This window comes from Anopheles stephensi (assembly GCF_013141755.1).
Source record: "Anopheles stephensi strain Indian chromosome Y unlocalized genomic scaffold, UCI_ANSTEP_V1.0 chrY4, whole genome shotgun sequence".
NCBI classification, from domain to species: domain Eukaryota; kingdom Metazoa; phylum Arthropoda; class Insecta; order Diptera; family Culicidae; genus Anopheles; species Anopheles stephensi.
Window position 1 is genome coordinate 35515 of NW_023405007.1, and position 22876 is coordinate 58390.

The 22876-nt window shown below is 37.3% G+C and overlaps 1 protein-coding gene and 1 long non-coding RNA gene across 3 annotated transcripts; one reads left to right on the forward strand and one right to left on the reverse strand.

Annotated features, from left to right (window-relative positions):
• Window positions 1-222: 222 nt before the first annotated feature.
• LOC118515216 lies at window positions 223-747 on the reverse strand. 2 transcript variants are annotated; one of them, XR_004906982.1, is made up of 3 exons: window positions 704-747; window positions 464-557; window positions 223-265 (listed from the first exon to the last, which is right to left on the reverse strand). It is a non-coding gene; the product is annotated as an uncharacterized LOC118515216 (long non-coding RNA). The 2 variants fall into 2 exon arrangements; XR_004906983.1 differs by lacking the exon at window positions 223-265 and adding an exon at window positions 356-393.
• An 8537-nt stretch (window positions 748-9284) lies between these two features.
• Window positions 9285-9961, forward strand: LOC118515214. Its single transcript, XM_036061908.1, has 2 exons — window positions 9285-9789; window positions 9863-9961. Exons 1-2 carry the CDS (start codon window positions 9355-9357, stop codon window positions 9881-9883), a joined length of 456 nt encoding a protein of 151 aa, XP_035917801.1. The 5' UTR covers window positions 9285-9354; the 3' UTR covers window positions 9884-9961.
• Window positions 9962-22876: the final 12915 nt, after the last annotated feature.

A 22876-nucleotide genomic window follows, 5' to 3' on the forward strand; every position in this document is an offset into this window, starting at 1 on the left:
TACTTAGAGGGCGTCGCCCGCACGTTGCTTATAATTTACAGCAGCGATGTTGTCTCAGAGGTGGTAACAGGTGGCTAAGGTGGGCTAGTATTAGAAACGACCTGGCTCTTCTCCCCTTGCTGCGACATTGCGATGAGTTTGTCCATTCTCTCATTCATCACATCCATCTGGACCCCCAGGGCTGTTATACGCTTCCGCAACATCTCCTTTGCTATCGCTGACTGTATTTGTTCGTTACTATTACCGTCCAGCTCTTCGCATCCATCTTAAATTAGTAAATACATGGATAGATACATTGCATTTGGAAAAAATGTGCAATTTACTGATTATCATTACCTTTAACCAGCCAAAAAAGTAACCAAACGGAAAATGGGGTTCACATTGCGAGTTCGGCTTGAACAATAAAACTTTTGCTTTGAACAGCAGCAAGGCGAAAACATAAAACGGTTACCACAATACTTACATACAGCGACCCATCCGACCACCCAATTAGCGTTTAAATGCCGGTATCCGTCGTAATCCTGAAATGACGCAATCAATGACGTCAGTGACGAGCACTGACCGCAATACGATTAGTTAAAGCCCCTTCCTAGCACAACTGTCACCTGCACGGTCACTACCAAACACCTTCAGCAAATTCGAGCAGTTTCAAGCAGTTATTCTAGCCCTACCTAGCATCACAAACACCAATACACGAACTTACCGATGATTTGTGTCACTCCAGCAGTGCTTAAAAATCGAGCACTTATCGCACACTTCATTTTACTCTTAGAGCCACTCTGAACCAGTAAACACACACTCCAACGTATATATCATGCACTATATGCACCTGTCTGGATATTCGAGCAGTTTAGAGCAGTTTTTTTAAAGCTACCGAATAATTCAAATAACAAAGCAGCACTCGCAAACGCTTTGATTAATTCAAAAACGCTCGAAAAAAATCGAGCACTTTTCGCGATCTCAAATCCACTCACTAAGACGCTGTGACGAATAATCTTACACCAAAGTATACCTGGCACTTTTGGCTCAAATCACCAAATTCGAGCAGTTTTGAGCACCTATAACATGTCCCAGCAAACCCTCCCAGCCACCAACAGCTATTCCGACACATTTCCGATTTTACCAGAAAAGCTGCTTGCAATTCGAGCAGCTTTATTTTTTGTCGCTTGGGTACTGGCGATTTTTGTCTGATAGGAATCCGTTTTTGCTTGTGTCAAAATTCGGAAGCCGAAAACGCCAAATTAACGATTTCCATAAATGTTCGAATTTCCACCGTTTTTCCGACGGAAACGGATTTCACAATCGGTTCACATCACTAAAATTCAAACCGCAATCAATTCGATCCATAAATGAGCAAGTTATTTACACTTTTGCATTAAACGCGGTATATCCGCCACGTGGTGCTGTCACACTACTGTCACACTTCTGCCTTCTCCGTTTTTTCACTTATTTAGCCTACTTAAGACTTATTTCACTGCGGTTTTTTTGGGTTCGTTGAATTGATTGCACACTACCACGCCGGAAAGGACCGCTTCCGGACCGATCCGTGCGAAATTGGCCGCAAAAACAAACACCCGACACTGCTTCCCCCCACCACTGATGCACAGTGCACTACTGATGCACTTTTTGGACCGCGTAGCTTTCGCACTAGTTGGCCGATTTTTACCCCGTTTTCGGCTTGCGCAACATTTTGGCCTCCTTATCGACCGTTTTCACTCACTTCCAAACCGGAAATCCCGAGAAATTGAGTGCCAACCCACTTTCACGGTTGTTGTTGTTGTTGTTGGTGTGGCCTACAACTTACACACGCTACATTTCGTCCTAAAAGCAGCGGAAATCCACAGTTTCTTCACTGAAGCCACTTTATTGGCCATTTATCACTAAATTGAAACACAAACCGCTCTCCGATCGCTTCACTATCACCGGGGAAACTGTGTCCATCTGAGTCTGCTTACCGCACTTATGTGCTGGAACCATGTGCCACTTTTATACACTTTATTTCACCGATTTCGGAGCCGTTTTCACTTTTTTACATTTTACCTTCATTGTGCACAATATCCGGTGGTTCAAGCACAATTTTACGACCTTTTTCTTACCAAATAAAAACGGAGCGCACTTTGCACAGAGTGCCACGCGCACAGAATGACAGCTCGACACTTCTACAGTGACATAAATGCCCAGGCACAACCAAGGTGGGTAAAAAGCAAGGTATATGGATATAGAAGGTAGAGTTGTTTAGAGCAAATTTTTCTCGACCTGACATAACAGTTCTTTGGTGATCAAGGGGAAGGGTATTGAGAAGAGTGATGGCAGCGTCGGAGGAGGCGCCGGTGGTGGTATCGCTTGCGATTTTTTGACGAAAAATGCAACCAAATATCGTCAATCTTCTGTGGAACAACATTTGATATGCGAAAATGACCCATAAATTAGCGAAATTGCTCAAGGGATTGAGAATCGAGGCTGTTTGTTCATGTTTGTTGCCCCATACCATATGTTTTTGTAAACAAACTCTGACATAACTCGACTAAAATGTCGCCCTGTCAAATCGATAAAAATCCACCTTCTAAATACATACATCTTGGTAAAAAGGTAAAATAGAGTCCCAAACAAAGATTTGACAGTTCGAAAATGGTCAGGTCTATTGCACACGCGCTGCGTGTTTTGTCAATCGGAGGGGGGATGTTTGTTTACATTTTGCATTTGGATTGTTATTGTGCAGGGAAGTGATCGTTTATTTTCCTCGACCTTTTTTAAGATTTGTGACTAATTATGCGCCTTTATTGGTTGCTGTTTGGAATTATTTCAGTTATATTCTACGATACGTTAATGATACGTCGCATACATTTAGTGAAAACGTGTTTAGGCTGCGCGTGGACACTTTTCTGCTTTGCTGCGGACCGGTTCAACTGCCGGTCGGATGTTTGTTACCGGAGGATGCAGAGGTGGCTGTTTAAAGCAACAGTGGCCGCACCGTAACCAGCGCTAGCATCTATGACGATGCGCCTTAACAGCCGGCAATTCTATCAGTATGCGTTTCATACTGGTGTACTGGTGGTACAATGTGCAACCGAATTCTTTCCATCGCCGGAAGCAGCAGCATCCCGTTGGATGTTTGCTGCCGGATTATGGAGCAGTATAGGTTAGCTCCTAGATGTTTCTTACCTTTGGCTAAACCGGAGAAGAGCCCCTGTTCTATATTAAAAGGAATCGCTGTGCTGTCGGCATGTGCACCATATCATACCATTGTATGATTGTGCACTTGCATGCAGACAAAATTTGTGTTGATAAATCTCGTGATAAATGTGATTAATCAGTAATAAAAGATGTGATCGTACACCTAACGCGGTCGTGTTTTAAACATATTTTAATGTGAGACATCCGAAACCGTTTTGGTAATTAGACTCTAGTGGATCCGAGTGTGTTGTATTCTTTAACTTTTTAACGGATGTAACGTTATGCAATCACCGGAAAGGATCGGCGGAAGGCTATCATACAGAAAATTACGTACGATATTCATATATCTGTCCTGCTTTACAAGCCGTCTACCATGCTGATCGATTTCCTTGCAAGCTGGGCAGGTCATTCTATTTTAACATTACAGGATCGCAGTCTAACACATGGCGGTAGGTACCGGCTGCGTTAAGGTAAAAGGTTCGTGCCCTCGTCTCTGATTCTACTGGAATTTCGAACCGTTTAGCAGTTCGTGCGTTAATTAAACGGACCGGCTAGCTTACTGGCTCAACAACTGGCGCCTAACAGTGGACCTTGTGCTTGCTGAACAGTAGCTCATAGTTGAATAAGACGGACAGCCTGTCTTTATACATCATACATCAGACTCATAGTTGAATAAGACGGACAGCCTGTCTTTATACATCAGACTCGTAATCATTTCTTTCCATCCATCCGAAGAAAAAGTAAAAATTTTATCAAAAATTGAATATAGAAGTCGTTTCTGAACTTTCAAAAATATTTTTTTCATGCTCACCTTCCTGATCTAGTAACCAACTTCCGCACCTAGGCAGCACCTCTTGGAATAAAGACAAACAATGCCACTTCATACGTTTATCAGATTTTTTCAATATCCACCAATGCAGTGTAGTCATGAAAACTGATGAGACATTATAATGAAATGAAATGATAAAATAAGGTTTTATTCGAACACATAAGTGTTAGCAAACTGAAATGAAACTTTGGATGGTCTATTGAATTGAACTTTGGTTTTTCTAGTTCTCGATTTAAATTGAAAGTCTATCTATTTACCACGGTTTATTGTAATGGTTGCTTGTTTAAAAAAGAAGCAAACAATTGAACTTTAATTGAATGCAGACGTATAACATTAAATAGAAGCGCATAAATGATCTCTGCTGTATTTCTTTTATTTTTCGAACCTCACTAGCATTTATTCCCAATCTGCTCGTTAAAGGATCTTGCTACACGTGCCGGCTTCTATTAAATTCCGGCACTATGTTAAATCGTTCAATGCTTTTTTTTGGTTTATTGCACAAAAAACTACTCGAGTGCTCAATACATTAACTGTTGCGAACGCGACAAAATAAAATTGAGCTAAACTGACAGGCATGTAAGAGTTAGATGAAAAACTTTAAATAACTAAATATCTTTGTTTAGGATAAATTATCACCGGCAAATATTATTTTAGGAAAAAACCCTAAACTAACAGAGCGACAAGATTATGATGCGTTATCGGAAATATCTCGAAAAAGGGACAAATCTCGACATATGGTAATCGTAAACTCAGGCCTTGTAATAAAATACGAAAGTGAAGAACACAGGCCGAAAAGGGTTAACGCTAGAACCCAACGCATACGTTATCGTTGCGCGATTAGTTTCACGAAAAAAGGACCTGCGCGAAGATCAAGGCACGGTCGTAAGGCAGTGAAGGAAAGACCAACTTGATGAATAAACAAACGACGCGCAGGCAATAAGCAATAGTAAAATAGGCATACGCATCTGAACCACGGAAGCACGATGCATTACCCGTGGTCATAAAAGATAAATAAATAGGAGCGTAGGTCATACGATCTCCTACACTAGCCGACGTCAGGCAGGTATCAAACGCATCGGCATACCGAGTTAGGATAAAAGAGATCGATGTAATGCTTTTTCATGCTCTTTTCCCATAGAATTTTAGTATATAAGACAGGATTTTTTAAGAATAAAATCGACTTGTAATCCAGACCTCAACGAAGAAACTTGTGTTTCATTGTTTGGGTATCCATACAGAATCGGGTAAGTTTCACCTTTGCCTTCCCTCCGGAAATTGGTTACGCACTTTGGTGTCTCCCCACTCCGTCGGAAGAATTAGGCGAAATAAGCCAAGCAAGAACCACGGTTAGATACTTCTCCTGGTTATCCAGGAAAAAAGGTTAATCGTCTGATCGAGCTACGGCATTCCCGTTGTCCACGCCGAGTTAGTGAAGTGCGAGTCCGCCGCTAAAAACTTCTCTTGGTTTTCCAGGAAAAAAGGTTAGCCGCCTGATTCAAGCAACTCTGACAAGGCCAGGAATCTGCGCGGAGATCTCCGAATCGACCATTCCTTCGCATGGTCGGTTCAACAACGGTTCGTTATCGAACTAACATTAACATTATTCCAATGCGTTGATGTTCTACATACATATGCCAACTGTTGATCAAAGAGTCCAAAATATTACCCAGTATGTAAAATAAATTGTAAGATATTTAAGTAACAAAACTTGTTTTTATATTCATGTACAACGGCCCCGCCGTAATGCTACAAAACGATAATCTTATCTAGTAAAAATAAAATTAGCAATACTTCACTGGCAACTCATGGTTTCATAATATAGCATAGGTTAATTATGTCAAAATCGATGTTTGTTTAATTTTTATTTTACAGATACAATATCTTTATTAATTAATTTATCCTGATATAGAACCAGAGTCACAATAGCGGGCTCATGCTGTTACTAAGTTACATCAACGTTCTCACCATCATTCTACCAATGGGATGTACAGCCGAAAGTGACGCCAGTTGGGTCCGACCAAAAAGCAAGTTATAAATTTTTATTAAAGCATGAAACATCGTCCTGAATAACTAAATCATTTAAATTTTATGAAACATTACGTTTCATAAATGTTTAAAGCAAAAGAAAAACTATTCCAAGTAATTTTTGTTCCAATTTTTGTGAAACCAAATCAACACATATGTACGCTCCAAAAAGTGGAATGCGAATGGTCTGATGTTTCTAACATATGAAATGTCATGAAAGATTTTTATCCAAAGCCTTCTCAGTCGTGTTTATTCGTCGCGTATCATTCAGCCACGTGTTTACTGAGAATTTTCTGAAAGTATTTTCATACTAAATGTTAATGGCTAATCCAACCTTTTCTTCTTGCGGCAAAAGGCGCTTCCGGGTGATGTGAAAGATATTCATTAACAAATTCTACTTTTTCAAACATTTACTGCTAGGTGTGTTGTAGCTCTGTTATTCTTAATTCTTGGGTATAGCTTGGTTGCAATTCATTATGGCTATGAGACGAATTTTTTAAATGAGTCTCTATAAAATGTAAATCTTGTTAAAGAAACAATAAATTTAATTCAAAATCAATAATCTCGCATTGTTTATTGCTACACTTTGCCAAAACCATTGTACCGATTTGAATTTAAATTTTTCTGCGTATATGGTAGGTATGAGAATAAGATTTATAGTAGTTTTTATGCCGATAGGTGATCTATAAGTCGGATCATACTGTGCTACCTTATGCTCCGCTATTGAAGACTATATTACAATCAAATGAAAAAATAAATAAATAAAACACACACGTAAGGTTATTTGAAATATTTATTTTACTAACAATTTAAGTTGAATCGATACAATTTTGAAAAATTAAAATGCATTTTTTTCATTAGGTAATCATGTACTTCAGGACATCAAGGAGACAAAAATTCCGTGAATGCAGCAGAAAAGTTGATATTCATCAAGCATATCTATGTGCACCAGTTTTGAATTTGTCTCATTTTTTTTTTTTTGAGAAACGCTTTCAACCATCTTCATAAGCTATTATTTATTTTTTTATGCATGAGAAGCTTTTATTTATTTGACTGTGTACAAATATAAGTTATAAACGCTTGAGATGAGAAAGACAATGGGGTGGTTAAATTACCATGCAAATACACAATTATGTGTTAGGTTAATTATTATTTCGGTTGTAGTATCCATCTCCAAACATGTAAATATTATTTACAAGGGACAGATAAGTGGTTCAGATATGGCCTCACCAGAGTTATACTAACACCTGTTTGTTCTAAAATAAATCAATAAAAAGTTTTGAAAAATCATAAAACATTTTATTTTTAAATACACCTGTTATACTTACGTCACAATTCTACACACAGTTTAATTATTCCTTTTTTGCACTATTAAAATGTATCAAAAATAAAATTGATGGAAACCAAAGATTTTTTTTTGGATGAATACATAAGCGTAGAGATCATTTGACATTTTAAAAATATAGATTTCCACGAGTACCTTTCGGAATCGGAAACCTACCATATAAGAGCAAAAACAATTTTCAGAAAGCTAAACCTATAGAAAGTAAAGTATAATACAGCAATAAAGTTTCAGGAATTCATCAAAATTAACAGCTTTTAAAACACAACTAACTTACACGAGCTTAAGGGTTTTTTGTTTTGCTTCTAGAAAAGACTCAAATATTGAAGGAGTGAAGTGCCTAGCTCGCTTTGATTGACTGATTATTTTGCTCTATTTTAATCAGTAAATTATTTTTAAGTATTTCTATAAAAGTCATCCGTACGTAAGGCTGACTACCTTTTCTACGGGTAAAATTAAGTCACAGAAAGCCAGAAATGGTAGGCCGAGACCTCTCGAGGTTGTTGTGCCAAAGAAGAAGACTATAAAAGTGTATTGTGTTATTTTCACAATAGAATCTTGATTTGAGCTATTCATGTAAACCGATTGTTTGCACCTTATAGGCAACCGGCATGCCATTCCCGAAGGCGATCACGATCGAATGAATTAATGGAATGCATGCTATGGGTCTAGAATAGGAATAAATATCCCTCAAAAAAGAACAATCAAGCAGTGCACACGTTTCTTACAACACCTCTTAAGACATTATTCTTAGATTTCTCCGCGGCTCTCCCCCGAAGTATGTTGATAAGATAATTTAATAAATTATTCCATATTTTTCCAACTTTTTGAGCATCTTCCATGCCAAATCCAATTTTGAAAATATATAAGGAAGGCCTTATAAAAAACTGGAATGAATATTGAATAAATAGAATGTAATATTATAAATTTAAAAAAATGAAAAACAAAATCGTCGATCGTAAAAACTTAAACCCAAATTCACAATTTCTAACTCGTCTATTTGGCCTTATATAGCTTTCTATGATTTTTGTTACCGGTAACTGGATGATAGTCAGTCTTGCACACCCCCGGACCGTACCAACAGCATAATAGCATGCCAAAAAAGCACGATACGTCACTATCACATTTATCTAAAACATCAAGCTTTTGTTTTATTCCCAAAAACAGATGCTTGTTTAGTTTGATTAGTCAGATGAAACGTATCGTAGACATGAGCTCTATTTAAAAATTAATTTATATTAAGAATAACTAAATCATGATAGAATTCAATATTTATAAATACAACAACCCGTAAAGACAAGCTTCGCGTGTATGGTACGAAATTTTGTGAATGATTCTGTGAAAAACCAGTCAGTAAATAATCAGTTGACATTTGAACGAGGCATAACTTACATCAAAATACTTCTTTGTTCCGAAATATACGTTACATTGCATTTTCAAGGCATATGTTCGAGGTTGCAACCATGTATTCAACCGCTTACCAGTTCATGTAAATAATATTTATATATTTAGAGATGGATACTACAACCTGGCCGAGGACAACAGTGTGGCAAATATCGCACTTCAAGAAAAAATAGATCAGCTAGAGCTAGAGAAAAAGCTGCTGGTCTTACAAAAGGAAGTTTCGGAGATGAAACTACAAAGCAAAGCAGAGAAAAACGAACCTGATTTTAAGACGATCGAGAGTTTGGTTCCCCCGCTCAGCGGACAAAATGGCGTCGATATTGTGATGTGGTTCGAAGAACTGGAAAGAGTTTTTGGATTGCTCAGCGTTGACGAAAAACAGAAGCTGGTAACAACCCTTCGACTGCTTTCTGGGACAGCTCAAGAAATTGCTCGTTCGTCGGGACTATTCGACTACAGCTCTCTGAAACAAACGCTCGTCGACACTTTTCAACAAAAATACTCTGTTGAAAGTGTGTATCACCAGTTACGTTGCCGCCGCCTGTCTACATCAGAATCGATCATCAAATACTTCATCGATATGAAGAGCATTGCTAGAAAAGCAAAAATCCCTGAAGGTGAACTGATTGACATCATTATCGAAGGAATAGATGATCCGGTCAATACTGCCGCTATGCGTTTCGCCGCTCGTCGAATGGATGATCTCCTACCTATGCTAAAGAGATATGAAGAAATACGATCACGCCGTCCACCACCATCTGCACCAACGGATAAACGATATGTTCGCAACGCATCGGGTAACAGCGAGCAAATAAAGTGCTACAACTGTCTGCAGCTAGGGCATTATCAGAGCCAATGTCAACGACCTCAACGTCCCTATGGATCGTGCCTTCGGTGTTCACAGACGGGCCATTCACATCGAGAATGTCCAAGCCGTAGTAAAATACCAGCCGCCGCTGTGAATCCAACAAACGAGGACTCGGGCTTTTTACAACAAATTCAAGCCATGCAGGAGGTATGTGTTACGTTTTTAGCTTTAAGCGGGCCAAACAGTTTCCTTCCACGTGTGTTATCTCTTTTCGATTCAGGAAGCCCCAGAAGTTTTATAAATGAAAATTTGGTTCCTCCATGCCTCTTGAAACAACCGGAAAATTCAGGATATTGCGGTTTAGGTAACAGTGCGCTACTATCGCTTAGACAAACTGATTGTCGAATTAAACATCAAAATAATGAAAAAATACATGAGTTTATTATCTTACCGAAAAATTGTATGTCATGGCCTGTTATTATAGGTAGGAACCTTATGCTGAAATTAAACATTTCTCTAGCCATATTTAAACGTCATATTTACGATGAAAGCGCCTTATTAAAGCATAAATTGAAATCGAAAATACCTTCCCTGAAAACACACGTGGTGAAGAAGCTCAGAGATTTAGGAATTCTGAAAGAATCGTGGGGTGATTTACAGGTAGATAAAGGACAACCAGCCAAATTATTGACGTTTCCTCAAGATAATTGCGCAATGAATACTTTCCTGGAAATGTGCGCTATAGACAATTCATCCATTACCAATCCCTCATTTGATATAGGCAAGGATCTTCTAAAGGAACAGATCTCTTTGGTAGCTAGAGCTGTTGAAGAATGTTACTGTAAATTTCCTTCAGAACAAAAATTACCACCGGAGCAAGGAATGAAAATAAGTTTGAATCACAACACTCCAATATTTTGCAAGCCGAGACGTTTGTCTTACGCTGAACGAAATCAAGTTAGAGAAATTATTAGAAATTTGCTCGAGAAAAACATAATCCGTCCTAGTAATTCACCTTATGCCTCGCCACTTGTATTGGTAAGAAAAAAGAACGGGGAAATCCGAAAGTGTGTAGATTATCGGCCTTTGAACAAGATCACGATTCGCGATAACTACCCTTTGCCACTGATTGAAACATGTCTCGAACATTTGGGGAACAAGCGTTACTTCACTTTACTTGATTTGAAAAGCGGTTTTCATCAGGTTAAAATGGATGAGAATTCCATCCAATATACAGCGTTCGTTACGCCTGACGGACAATATGAATATTTACGTATGCCATTCGGGCTGAAAAATGCACGTTTACAAACTCGAGGGTTTTTTTTGGTATTTGCATGGTAGTATTAACCACTTAATTGCCTTTCTGCGTCCAAGTAATTATAACTAGCATTTGTATATACGCTAAGAAATAATAGCTTATGGAGAGGGTTAAATGCATTTCTCAAAAAATAAGAGACAATACAGAAAAGTCTCAAATACATATACAGGAAGAATATCAATGTTTCTGCTGTAATCAGGACACTCGTTCTTGCCCTGAGAATCATGTATAGAATACAAAAAAAAGTTCCCCAGTATCTTGTCTGGTAATGTGGTACATAGAGAAGCATAGCAAACATACGGAACATTTAGCAGCATAATAACTACAGCAAACATTATTCTCATTCTTACCATAGGTGTAAGAACTAACTTTTATCGTGGAATTTTGAAATAGACACTTCGACAGTATAAATTTTAAATTACTGACTGAATTCCTTAATACTTGCTGAAAACATAGTCTTTAATGAACAACCTCGATTCCCATCACGAAATGCCACCAACCTATAGGAGCCAAGCATAGAGTCGGATTTAGAATAACACAACTAAGAGTAAATGATTAGAAAAACCAAAGTTCAATTCAATAGACCAATCCAATGTTTCATTTCAGTTTGCTAACACTTATGTGTTCCAATAAAACCTTATTTTATCATTTCATTTTATTATAGAGTCTCATCAGTTTTCATGACTACACTGCATTGGTGGATATTGAAAAAAATCTGAAAAATGTATGAAGTGGCATCGTTTGTCTTTATTTCAAGAGGTGGTGCCTAGGTATGGAATTTGGTTACACGATCAGGCAGGTGAGCATGAAAAAAATATTTTTCAGAATTCAGAAACGACTTGTATATTCAATTTTTGATAAAAAAAATTCTTCGGATGGATGGAAAGAAATGATTAGGAGTCTGATGGATAAAGACAGGCTGTCCGTCTTATTCAACTATGAGCTACAAGCACAAGTTCAGCAAGCACAAGGTCCACTGTTAGGCGCTAGTTGTTGAGCCAGTAAGCTATCCAGTCCGTTTCATTAACGTACGAACTGCTCAACGGTTCGAAATTCCAGTAGAATCAGAGACGAAGGCGCGAACCTTTTACCTTAACGCAGCCGGTACCTACCGCCATGTGTTAGACTGCGATCCTGTAATGTTAAAATAGAATGACCTGCCCAGCTTGCAAGGAAATCGATCAGCATGGTAGACGGCTTGTAAAGCAGGACAGATATATGAATATCGTACGTAATTTTCTGTATGATAGCCTTCCGCCGATCTTTTCCGGTGATTGCATAACGTTACATCCGTTAAAAAGTTAAAGAATACAACACACCCGGATCCACTAGAGCCTAAGTACCAAAACGGTTTCGGATGTGTCACACTAAAATATGTTTAAAACACGACCGCGTTAGGTGTACGATCACATCTCTTATTACTAATTAATCACATTTATCACGAGATTTATCAACACAAATTTTGTCTGCATGCAAGTGCACAATCATACAATGGTATGATATGGTGCACATGCCGACAGCACAGCGATTCCTTTTAATATAGAACAGGGGCTCTTCTCCGGTTTAGCCAAAGGTAAGAAACATCTAGGAGCTAACATATTCTGCTCCATAATCCGGCAGCAAACATCCAACGGGATGCTGCTGCTTCCGGCGGCGGATAAAAATCAGTTGCACATTGTACCACAGGTACACCAGTATGAAACACATACTGATAGAATTGCCGGCTGTTAAGGCGCATCTTCATAGATGCTAGCGCTGGTTACGGTGCGGCCACTGTTGCTTTAAACAGACACCTCTGCATCCTCCGGTAACAAACATCCGACCGGGAGTTGAACCGGTACGCAGCAAATCAGCAAAGTGTCTACGCGCAGCCCAAACACGTTTTCACTAAATGTATGCGACGTATCATTAACGTATCGTAGAATATAACTGAAATAATTCCAAACAGCAACCAATATAGGCGCTTCATTAGTGAAAAATAATAAAAACGTTGAGGAAAATAAACGATCACTTCCCTGCACGATACCAATCCAAATGCAAAATGTAAACAAACATCCCCCCTCCGATTGACAAAACACGTATCACGTGTGCAATAGCCCTGACCATTTTCGAACTGTCAAATCTTTGTTTGGGACTCTATTTTACCTTTTTACCCCAAGGTGTATGTATTTAGAAGGTGAACTTTTGTCGATTTGACAGAGCACCATTTCCCATAACTCTTATCCTAAAATTTTTAATTAAGTACCATTTCTCTATTGTACCTGCAGTTGTACGCGATGGAATGCACAGCCCTGCTGTTGTTCAGTAGGGTGTTCGTTCCAGTCAAGCTAAGAATTTGGCGTCTTAGGACAACACACTGGAGTCAACGGGATACGAGTTTTTGGCCAGATTTGCTCATCTGCCGTGGTTTCCTGCAGGGAAACATAATGTCTTCACTAGATGCCCCGGCGATCTTATGGGTAAGTTTAGGGACAATGCCACCTGAAACAACGCAAGGAAGTCGACATGGAGACACAGACAAATTAAGGAAGAGACTTTACTTTACGATAAAAAGAATGTTCGATGAATTGTAAGACAATCAAATTTTGATTGTCGGCCAGGTAGCAGCTCTGCGGAACATGCGGAACATTTCCTGTAATCATTTTAAGACGACGGCATGCTTTGCCAAAGAGAACAAAACATTCAATACATAGTATTACATAGCCTTTAAAATCACATGATTAGGATCATTGGTGGATTACTGATTTGTATAAATTCATCAGTAAATTAATATCACGTATACGAGTCAGTACGTATTATGCGATTGCCGACACACCAGATCGGTGTTAAGAAAATGTCGATCTTATGATTTAGATAACGGTTGGCGTTTCGTGCGTTTAATTTTCTCGATACTAATCATTGTATCTAACCGTCGGATTACGATAGATCGATAGATACGGTATAAGATCGACTCTCTATGGCAGTATTCGCGTCAATGTTATTATGCTGTATGTCTGCTATTATTGCGTTTGTTTCATTTTTACTAAGTACTCTTGGGTTCGTAATTCCTAATTTCGCTAGGGTTATGCTATCAATTAGTATGTTCGCCTTTTCAGACAAGAATTTTAAGTTCATTAGAATGTTTATGGAATATAATTCCGTTGAAAAACTATAAAAAATATCTACTGCTGTTTTTACCTTCTGCAAGCTATCCTCCAAGTGCGATGTTAAATCCCTATTGATTATAACTTGGGCGTTATTATTCTGAATTAGTTAATTAATAGTAGATTTGAATAGTTGATTAATCTTAAATCGTTTGCGTCTGGACTACCAGCTATAAATTTCCAGACGGTTCCAACTGTATCCCAGCACTTCTTTCGTCTTGGAATCAAGGATTTTAACATTTCCGTAACGTGTTCAAATTGTGCTGTAATTATAGGCGGGAATTGAGTCTCTTCAACGTTCTTAAAATCCGTAAACAGTGAATTAATTTCGTTTTGCATTTCTGACACTTTAAAATGGTGTACATAATAATTAATAAGTTCCTTTAATTATTCTAGCTGTACCTCTGTCGAACGCTACAATGGGTACGTAGTCCATTTTTGTTAGCTTTACGTGCTGACCGATCGCTATGGGGATCCATCCATCTGTTTATGGATTCTCTGTCCATTGTCTGTAGTAACCGTTATTCTATTATTTTCTTTATTTTAAATTTTTTACAGGGATTAACTTGTTTCAATCTACGTTTTGTTTTCATAAATGCCTGCGCTGAATCATAAATTTCTATTACTTTTTTATTTTTATTATAGTGGTTTAAATCAATTCCTTGCTTGTGTTTCAAATTTTCAGCTACTTTTTCAATTATCGATGAACTGTTTCTTGAAGGAGTAATTATTTGCAAAGGGGTAAATTTAGTACAAGAGTGTACTGAATTGTTATATTTGAACAAGGAAAGTTGTCTCAAATCTATAGAAGTCATAAGCGGATTCTCGGTTTTAGAAATTCTATATAATTCCAATAGCGTAGAGTGAAATCTTTCGACTGTGCCATTCATTTCACTTCTAGCAGTGGCAGTTACAAAATGTTTGATATTGAAGGTGTTTAAAAATTATACGACTTCACCGGAATTGAAAGACTTTTCTCCGTCCATCACTATAATTTTTGGGGGCCTGTATTTTAGAGTGAATTCCTTAAGTACAGGAAACACATCTACGGTAGCTCTAGAATTAATTCGTGCTACTTGTTTTCCAGGAAAAGTATATCGATCGAAAAGTATATCGACTAGTTGCCCCGGCGATCTTATGTGTTAAGGGTAAGTTTAGGGACAATGCCACCTGAAACAACGCAAGGAAGTCGACATGGAGACACAGACAAATTAAGGAAGAGACTTTTCTTTACGATAAAAAGAATGTTCGATGAATTGTAAGACAATCAAATTTTGATTGTCGGCCAGGTAGCAGCTCTGCTGAACATGCGGAACATTTCCTGTAATCATTTTAAGACGACGGCATGCTTTGCCAAAGAGAACAAAACATTCAATACATAGTATTACATAGCCTTTAAAATCACACGATTAGGATCATTGGTGGATTACTGATTTGTATAAATTCATCAGTAAATTAATATCACCTATACGAGTCAGTACGTATTATGCGATTGCCGACACACCAGATCGGTGTTATGAAAGTCACGATCTTATGATTTTGATAACGGTTGGCGTTTCGTGCGTTTAATTTTCTCGATAGTAATCATTGTATCTAACCGTCAGATTACGATAGATAGATATGGTATACGATAGACTCTCTATGGCAGTATTCGCGTCAATGTTATTATGCTGTATGTCTGCTATTATTGCGTTTGTTTCATTTTTACTAAGTACTCTTGGGTTCGTAATTCCTAATTTCGCTAGGGTTATGCTATCCATTAGTATGTTCGCCTTTTCAGATAAGAATTTTAAGTTAATTTAGAATATTTATGGAATATAATTCCGTTGAAAAACTATCAAAAATATCTACTGCTGTTTTTACCTTCTGCAAGCTATCCTCCAAATGCGATGTTAAATCCCTATTGATTATAACTTGGGCGTTATTATTCTGAATTAGTTAATTAATAGTAGAATTGATTAATCTTATTTGTATCTTTGCGTTTGTAAAATATTTAATAAATTCCTTTCAGTCATATCATTAGTATGTACTGTTATTATCTTAAAATTCGAAAAGAGGTTCTTAATTTCTACGTTTTGATTACCTTCTTTTATTATGACTTGATGCCGAAAAGCATTTAGAGGTCCTTCAGTAGATGGTATATATATCGAACCACAGTCGGGTGCCGAATGCTGGGTTGCTGTCATAGAGCAGCAAATCCTACTTAAGGCGTCGGCCACGACATTTGCTTTTCCTGACTTGTAGATTGTTTCATAATCGTGCTCTTTGAGATAAGATTTCCATCTCTTTAATTTTGCATTAGTATTTTTCTGTGAAAGTGTAAAAGTAAGTGGCTGATGATCTGTTACTATCTTAAATTTAGTTTCATACAAATAGTTCCTAAGGGTTTTCAATGACCAAATTTTAGCCAACATTTCCTTTTCGAAAGCGGAATATGCTCCTTCGGTTTTTGTTAACGATCGAGAAGCGAAATGTATGGGATTGTCAGTACCAATTTCACCCTATGACAATACTGCTCCTATAGCATAGTTCAAAGCATCGGTTGTTAGCACAAAGGGTTTACTATAATCAGGATAAATTTCAGTTTTTCAAAGCATTCAACTTGTTCGGTCGTCAATGTGATTTTTTTGTTAGACTTAGGATTTTTTTCTCCTCTTAATATACTAGTAAGTGGCTTTGCTATTTTTGCAAAGTCTTTCACAAACTTTCTATAATAATTCATTAGACCTAAAAATTATCGTAGCATTTTTATTGTTGTTGGAGCAACAAACTTCTTTATCGCTCCAACTTTCTGGGGGTTGGGTTTAATTCCACTACTCGTTATAATGTGTCCTAGAAATTCAACTTCTTTGTGTAAGAATTCTGACATATCCAGTTGAACCTTTAAATTAGCTGCATTTAGTGCTTTAAGAATCGTGTCCAAATTTCCCAAATGTTCTTCCAAGGATTTTCCAAATACTATCACATCATCCATGTAAATGTAGCACATTTTGCCAATATAATTTCTTAAAACGTCATCAATGGCTCTTTGAAAGATCGCCGGGGCGTTCTTTAATCCAAAAGGCATTCGCGTAAATTCATATTTTCCGTTATTAATAGAAAATGCTGTTTTTTTCTATGTCGGATTATTTCATCTTGATTTGATGAAAGCCAGAAGCTAAATCAAGAGTAGAGAAATATTGTTGTCCTCTTAATTGTTCCAGAACATACGCTATCTCACGCATGGGATACCTTTCGCTTATTGTCTTTTCATTTAATTTCATGTAATCTACGACCCTACGGAATTTCTTTTTTCCTGGGATGTCCTGTAACTGGGGATGTCCAGCCGGATCTCTACGGTCTAATTATTCCATCTTCTAAAAGCTTTTTTATTTGTATATTCACCTCTTCTGTGCAAGCGGCAGGATAAGGATACACGCGTTGATGTACTGGTATATCATCAGTAGTATTGATGGTACATTCAACATTTGTAGCACATGATAATTTTAAATTAGGTTCGTAAAAGACTGATGAATTATCGAGCAATATTTTCATAATTTTTTGTTTAGTGGAAGAAATCCAATGATCATTCACACGAAAATCAACCATACTATTGTTCTCTTTAAAAGGTATTTTAAATATGGTATAGAAAATCTTTCTCCATCATCTGTAGTTATTTTCATTGCACAATTTTCAAAAGAAATATCAGCCTTTATTTTTTCTAGAACGTCTGTGCCAATTATTCCTTCAAAGAAAGGACCAAAATCATGAATTAAAAACTGATAAGTTTCCTCACATTCTGGGGCAAAAAATGCAATATCTATTGCATACTTAGTGTTAAAACTTCCTCTAACAGATTTTATATTATAGTTTGACACTTCGTATGGTTTAGATAATTTATAACTCGAGGCAAGTTTATTTGAAATAAAACTGATATTCGATCCACTATGAATCAAAAAAGGGTAATCTCCCGTTACGGTGGGCAAATTGATATATGGAAGGAATCGGTTCACCAATTTGCGTTCCATTCTAAAAAAATAAGCTCTGTAGATTGATTGTTTTCCGAAGCTTTATACGACAAATAACCGTGATTGTCTGTTCGGCAATATGTCTCATCAAGCGGTTTTGAATCCACTACATATTCAAGAGGAGCAGCGGTGCTGAAACTTCTTGAATTTCACCATCAACACCATAAGCTTGTCTATTAATTGAAGACGATGCTCGGGGGCGTTTACCGTTAAAATGTGGTTTTTTATTTGCTTGAAACAAAGGGTCAACTTCCATAGGAACTGGCCTGTTATTTGCATTTTGTTGCATTACATTGTAACCTGGATGATAATGTCTGAACATTTTTTCTTGTGGATTTACACTTCTCATAGAAAAACGATTAAAATTGTGGTTCCAACCCGATGAAGCACAATTCGAATTCAAAACATCAGCTGCTTCGCCTTTAATTTTCCTTCTGATTGTTGCCACGATAATGCGGTATTCAATTGAATCACGAGGAAGACGTTCATAAATTTTGAAAATATTTTCCACTCCTAAAATCCATCTTGAAAGGCTAGATCCGTGTCCATGGAATTCAGGAAGGTTATTTACAAAATCTGGCACTTTACCTAACTGAATGTATTCATGATGAGTCATGGTGGATGGTACGACTGGTATAGAACTAGACTGTTCCTGCGGATTCATTATTCTATTTTTTGAGTGGATTTCAAAACGTCTAATTTTACGAAAAATGATGGAGAAATCTTGTCACCTTCAAATCAAATTTTAATTAAGAGAAGTTCATTCAATCTAAAATTTTCTCTATTGTACCTAACATTCACTGCTCACTGTTTTCGCACCACGTATTCACAGTTATAAAATTTAAATTATATTAAAGTAAATTAAATTGACTCGTAATGACTCACAGTAACAATATGCAGACTTTGAAACAAATGCAGCTCATCGTTGTTCACGTAGCGATGTCCACGTAGCGATGTCCACGTAGTGTCTCGAGTAGGAAGGTTGATGTAACGTTCCGGTATTGGAATGAAAGCTTGCGGGATGCTCCGGATGGTCCTTTTGGATGATTGATCTACTACGGGTCCTCGGCGTCAATCGAGAGAGATGTCACGATGTGCAGGAACTTTCACTCTTCATGTAGCTTGTGCAGGTTTATTTTAATATTACTTCACCTGAACTTTTGTATCACGAATGTATATCGGTTGGGTTTATAGCTAGTTTCACACGACACTTTTAAACTTTGTGTAGAGTTTTTGTACTAATTCTCACTTATGTTTCGGTCGGTGTAGAAACGAATTAGCTAGTGCCTCTATTCGTCGTTGTACAGTTTTCTTTTCAAAATACTTATCACCTTACTTTAGACGTAGAGGTCCCTATTCGGGCGGGCGCCAGTTAAATCTATAGGGTTCGGACACAGACGAAGAAAATCGAGACTTGCTTGTTCTGCGGTCAAAATCGGAGTGAGTTTATTAAGTTTGATTTACATATAAGTTGGTTATTGGGAATTGGATGGGGAAGGGAAAGGTATTGACGATTCTTGATGACTATTTTGCTGTTTCGGCGATCACTAACTGGGTAACTGGGTCAGACGATCAACACGGTTTGCTGATCGACGCTGTTTGCTGATCGTGTGCATTCGGGCCGGTGGCGGTTGACAACACTAGAAAATGCTGTGTTGACAACGCAGGTTGTTAACTTCTCCCTCTTTAAATTTGAGACTCCGTGCGAAAAACGTGAAGGTATGTTAGTGGTTGGTAACTCTTCGGTTCTGGATTTGGGTCAGTTGGTTGATAACCTTTAGGTTCTGGAATACATTGCGGTTTGTCATCAGGTGTTGTGATTACTTCTACGTTGATGGTGTTGCGGCGTTTTATGCACAGAAATACGATGCCAATTATGATGACCATTATTGGAGTGATGAATGAACTGCCCAATAACCATTGCCAAGTCCATGTGATACTATTACTTTCCAACTGAATATTCTGCATTTCCTTCCGAAGGTCTTTGTGTAGGATGTGTAGATGTTCAAGGCTTAGGTTTGTCACGTTGTTCACGGCTGCAACATGTATTCCATGTATTGGTAGACTAGTAGGAAAACCAGACAGTTCTGTCATGTTGGCTGAAATCAGTTTTACATTGACGTAAATATTGCATGTGTTATATTCGATTAGCAGAGAGCCAGTGAGATTCCTTCTTTCTACTAGGCAGTTTGTATCCAATGTGAATAGTTTTACCGAATTGATAAGTATGTGGGACTGGTCTAAGTTGTATATCTCTTTTTCTGTTGGATTGGTGATGAAGTCACAGCTAGCATTTCTCTGTTGTATCAGCATCGTTATGCATGTGGTGTCATCTTGCCGTAGTTCTTCTGGTTTATACATCTTTTTGTTAAGCGTCGAGACGATGTAGGTTCGGTAAGTGAAAGTAAGGAAGTAGGGATGAGGGATATACATTCTTTTACCATTGTTAATTGTCGGATAAATTTGTATCTTGTTGAATACTCTACGCTTAAGTTGCGGGACGCTAATAATAAGTACTAATTCGTCATGACTTACAGCAACTTTTGTGGTGGTATACGATAGACTCTCTATGGCAGTATTCGCGTCAATGGTATTATGCTGTATGTCTGCTATTATTGCGTTTGTTTCATTTTTACTGAGTACTCTTGAGTTCGTAATTCCTAATTTCGCTAGGGTTATGCTATCAATTAGTATGTTCGCCTTTTCAGATAAGAATTTTAAGTTCATTAGAATGTTTATGGAATATAATTCCGTTGAAAAACTATCAAAAATATCTACTGCTGTTTTTACTTTCTGCAAGCTATCCTCCAAGTGCGATGTTAAACCCCTATTGATTACAACTTGGGCGTTATTATTCTGAATTAGTTAATTAATAGTAGAATTGATTAATCTTATTTGTATCTTTGCGTTTGTAAAATATTTAATAAATTCCTTTCAGTCATATCATTTGTATGTACTGTTATTCTCTTAAAATTCGAAAAGAGGTTCTTAATTTCTACGTTTTGATTACCTTCTTTTATTATGACTTGATGCCGAAAAGCATTTAGAGGTCCTTCAGTAGATGGTATATATATCGAACCACAGTCTGGTGCCGAATGCTGGGTTGCTGTCATAGAGCAGCAAATTCTACTTAAGGCGTCGGCCACGACATTTACTTTTCCTGGCTTGTAGATTGTTTCATAATCGTGCTCTTCGAGATAAGATTTCCATCTCTTTAATTTTGCATTAGTATTTTTCTGTGAAAGTGTAAATGTAAGTGGCTGATGATCCGTTACTATCTTAAATTTAGTTCCATACAAATAGTTCCTAAGGGTTTTCAATGACCAAATTTTAGCCAACATTTCCTTTTCGAAAGCGGAATATGCTTCTTCGGTTTTTGTTAACGATCGAGAAGCGAAATGTATGGGATTGTCAGTACCAATTTCAACCTATGCCAATACTGCTCCTATAGCATAGTTTGAAGCATCGGTTGTTAGCACAAAGGGTTTACTATAATCAGGATAAATCCAAATATCCGAAGAAGATAAAACCAATTTCAGTTTTTCAAAGCATTCAACTTGTTCGGTCGTCAATGTGATTTTTTTGTTAGACTTAGGATTTTTTTCTCCTCTTAATATACTAGTAAGTGGCTTTGCTATTTTTGCAAAGTCTTTCACAAACTTTCTATAATAATTCATTAGACCTAAAAATTATCGTAGCATTTTTATTGTTGTTGGAGCAACAAACTTCTTTATCGCTCCAACTTTCTGGGGGTTGGGTTTAATTCCACTACTCGTTATAATGTGTCCTAGAAATTCAACTTCTTTTTGTAAGAATTCTGACTCATCCAGTTAAACCTTTAAATTAGCTGCATTTAGTGCTTTAAGAATCGTGTCCAAATTTCCCAAATGTTCTTCTAAGGATTTTCCAAATACTATCACATCATCCATGTAAATGTAGCACATTTTGCCAATATAATTTCTTAAAACGTCATCAATGGCTCTTTGAAAGATCGCCGGGGCGTTCTTTAATCCAAAAGGCATTCGCGTAAATTCATATTTTCCGTTATTAATAGAAAATGCTGTTTTTTTTCTATGTCGGACGGTTTCATCTTGTTTTGATGAAAGCCAGAAGCTAAATCAAGAGTAGAGAAATATTGTTGTCCTCTTAATTGTTCCAGAACATACGCTATCTCAGGCATGGGATACCTTTCGCTTATTGTCTTTTCATTTAATTTCCTGTAATCTACGACCATACGAATTTCTTTTTTCCTAAAGCGTCGTTCTTTTTTGGTACAATCCAAACTGGGGATGAGGAGGATCTTGACGGTCTAATTATTCAATCTTCCAAAATCTTTTTTATTTGAATATTCACCTCTTCTGTGCAAGCGGCAGGATAAGGATACACGCGTTGATGTACTGGTATATCATCAGTAGTATTGATGGTACATTCAACATTTGTAGCACATAATAATTTTAAATTAGGTTCGTAAATGACTGATGAATTATCGTGCAATATTTTCATAATTTTTTGTTTAGTGGAAGAAATCCAATGATCATTCACACGAAAATCAACCATATTATTGTTCTCTTTAAAAGGTATTTTAAATATGGTATAGAAAATCTTTCTCCGTCATCTGTAGTTATTTTCATTGAACAATTTTCAAAAGAAATATCAGCCTTTATTTTTTCTAGAACGCCTGTGCCAATTATTCCTTCAAAGAAAGGACCAAAATCATGAATTAAAAACTGATAAGCTTCCTCACATTTTGGGGCAAAAATGCAATATCTATTGCATACATAGTGTTAAAACTTCTACTAACAGATTTTATATTATAGTTTGACACT

What these genes read in the sequence shown, in the direction of transcription:
- LOC118515214 (XM_036061908.1), top strand. Translation starts at nt 9,355, where the DNA reads ATGAAGAGCATTGCTAGAAAAGCAAAAATCCCTGAAGGTGAACTGATT. An exon ending in AAATTCAAGCCATGCAGGAG is followed by an intron (nt 9,790 to 9,862) that starts GTATGTGTTACG and finishes TTTTCGATTCAG; the next exon opens with GAAGCCCCAGAAGTTTTATA.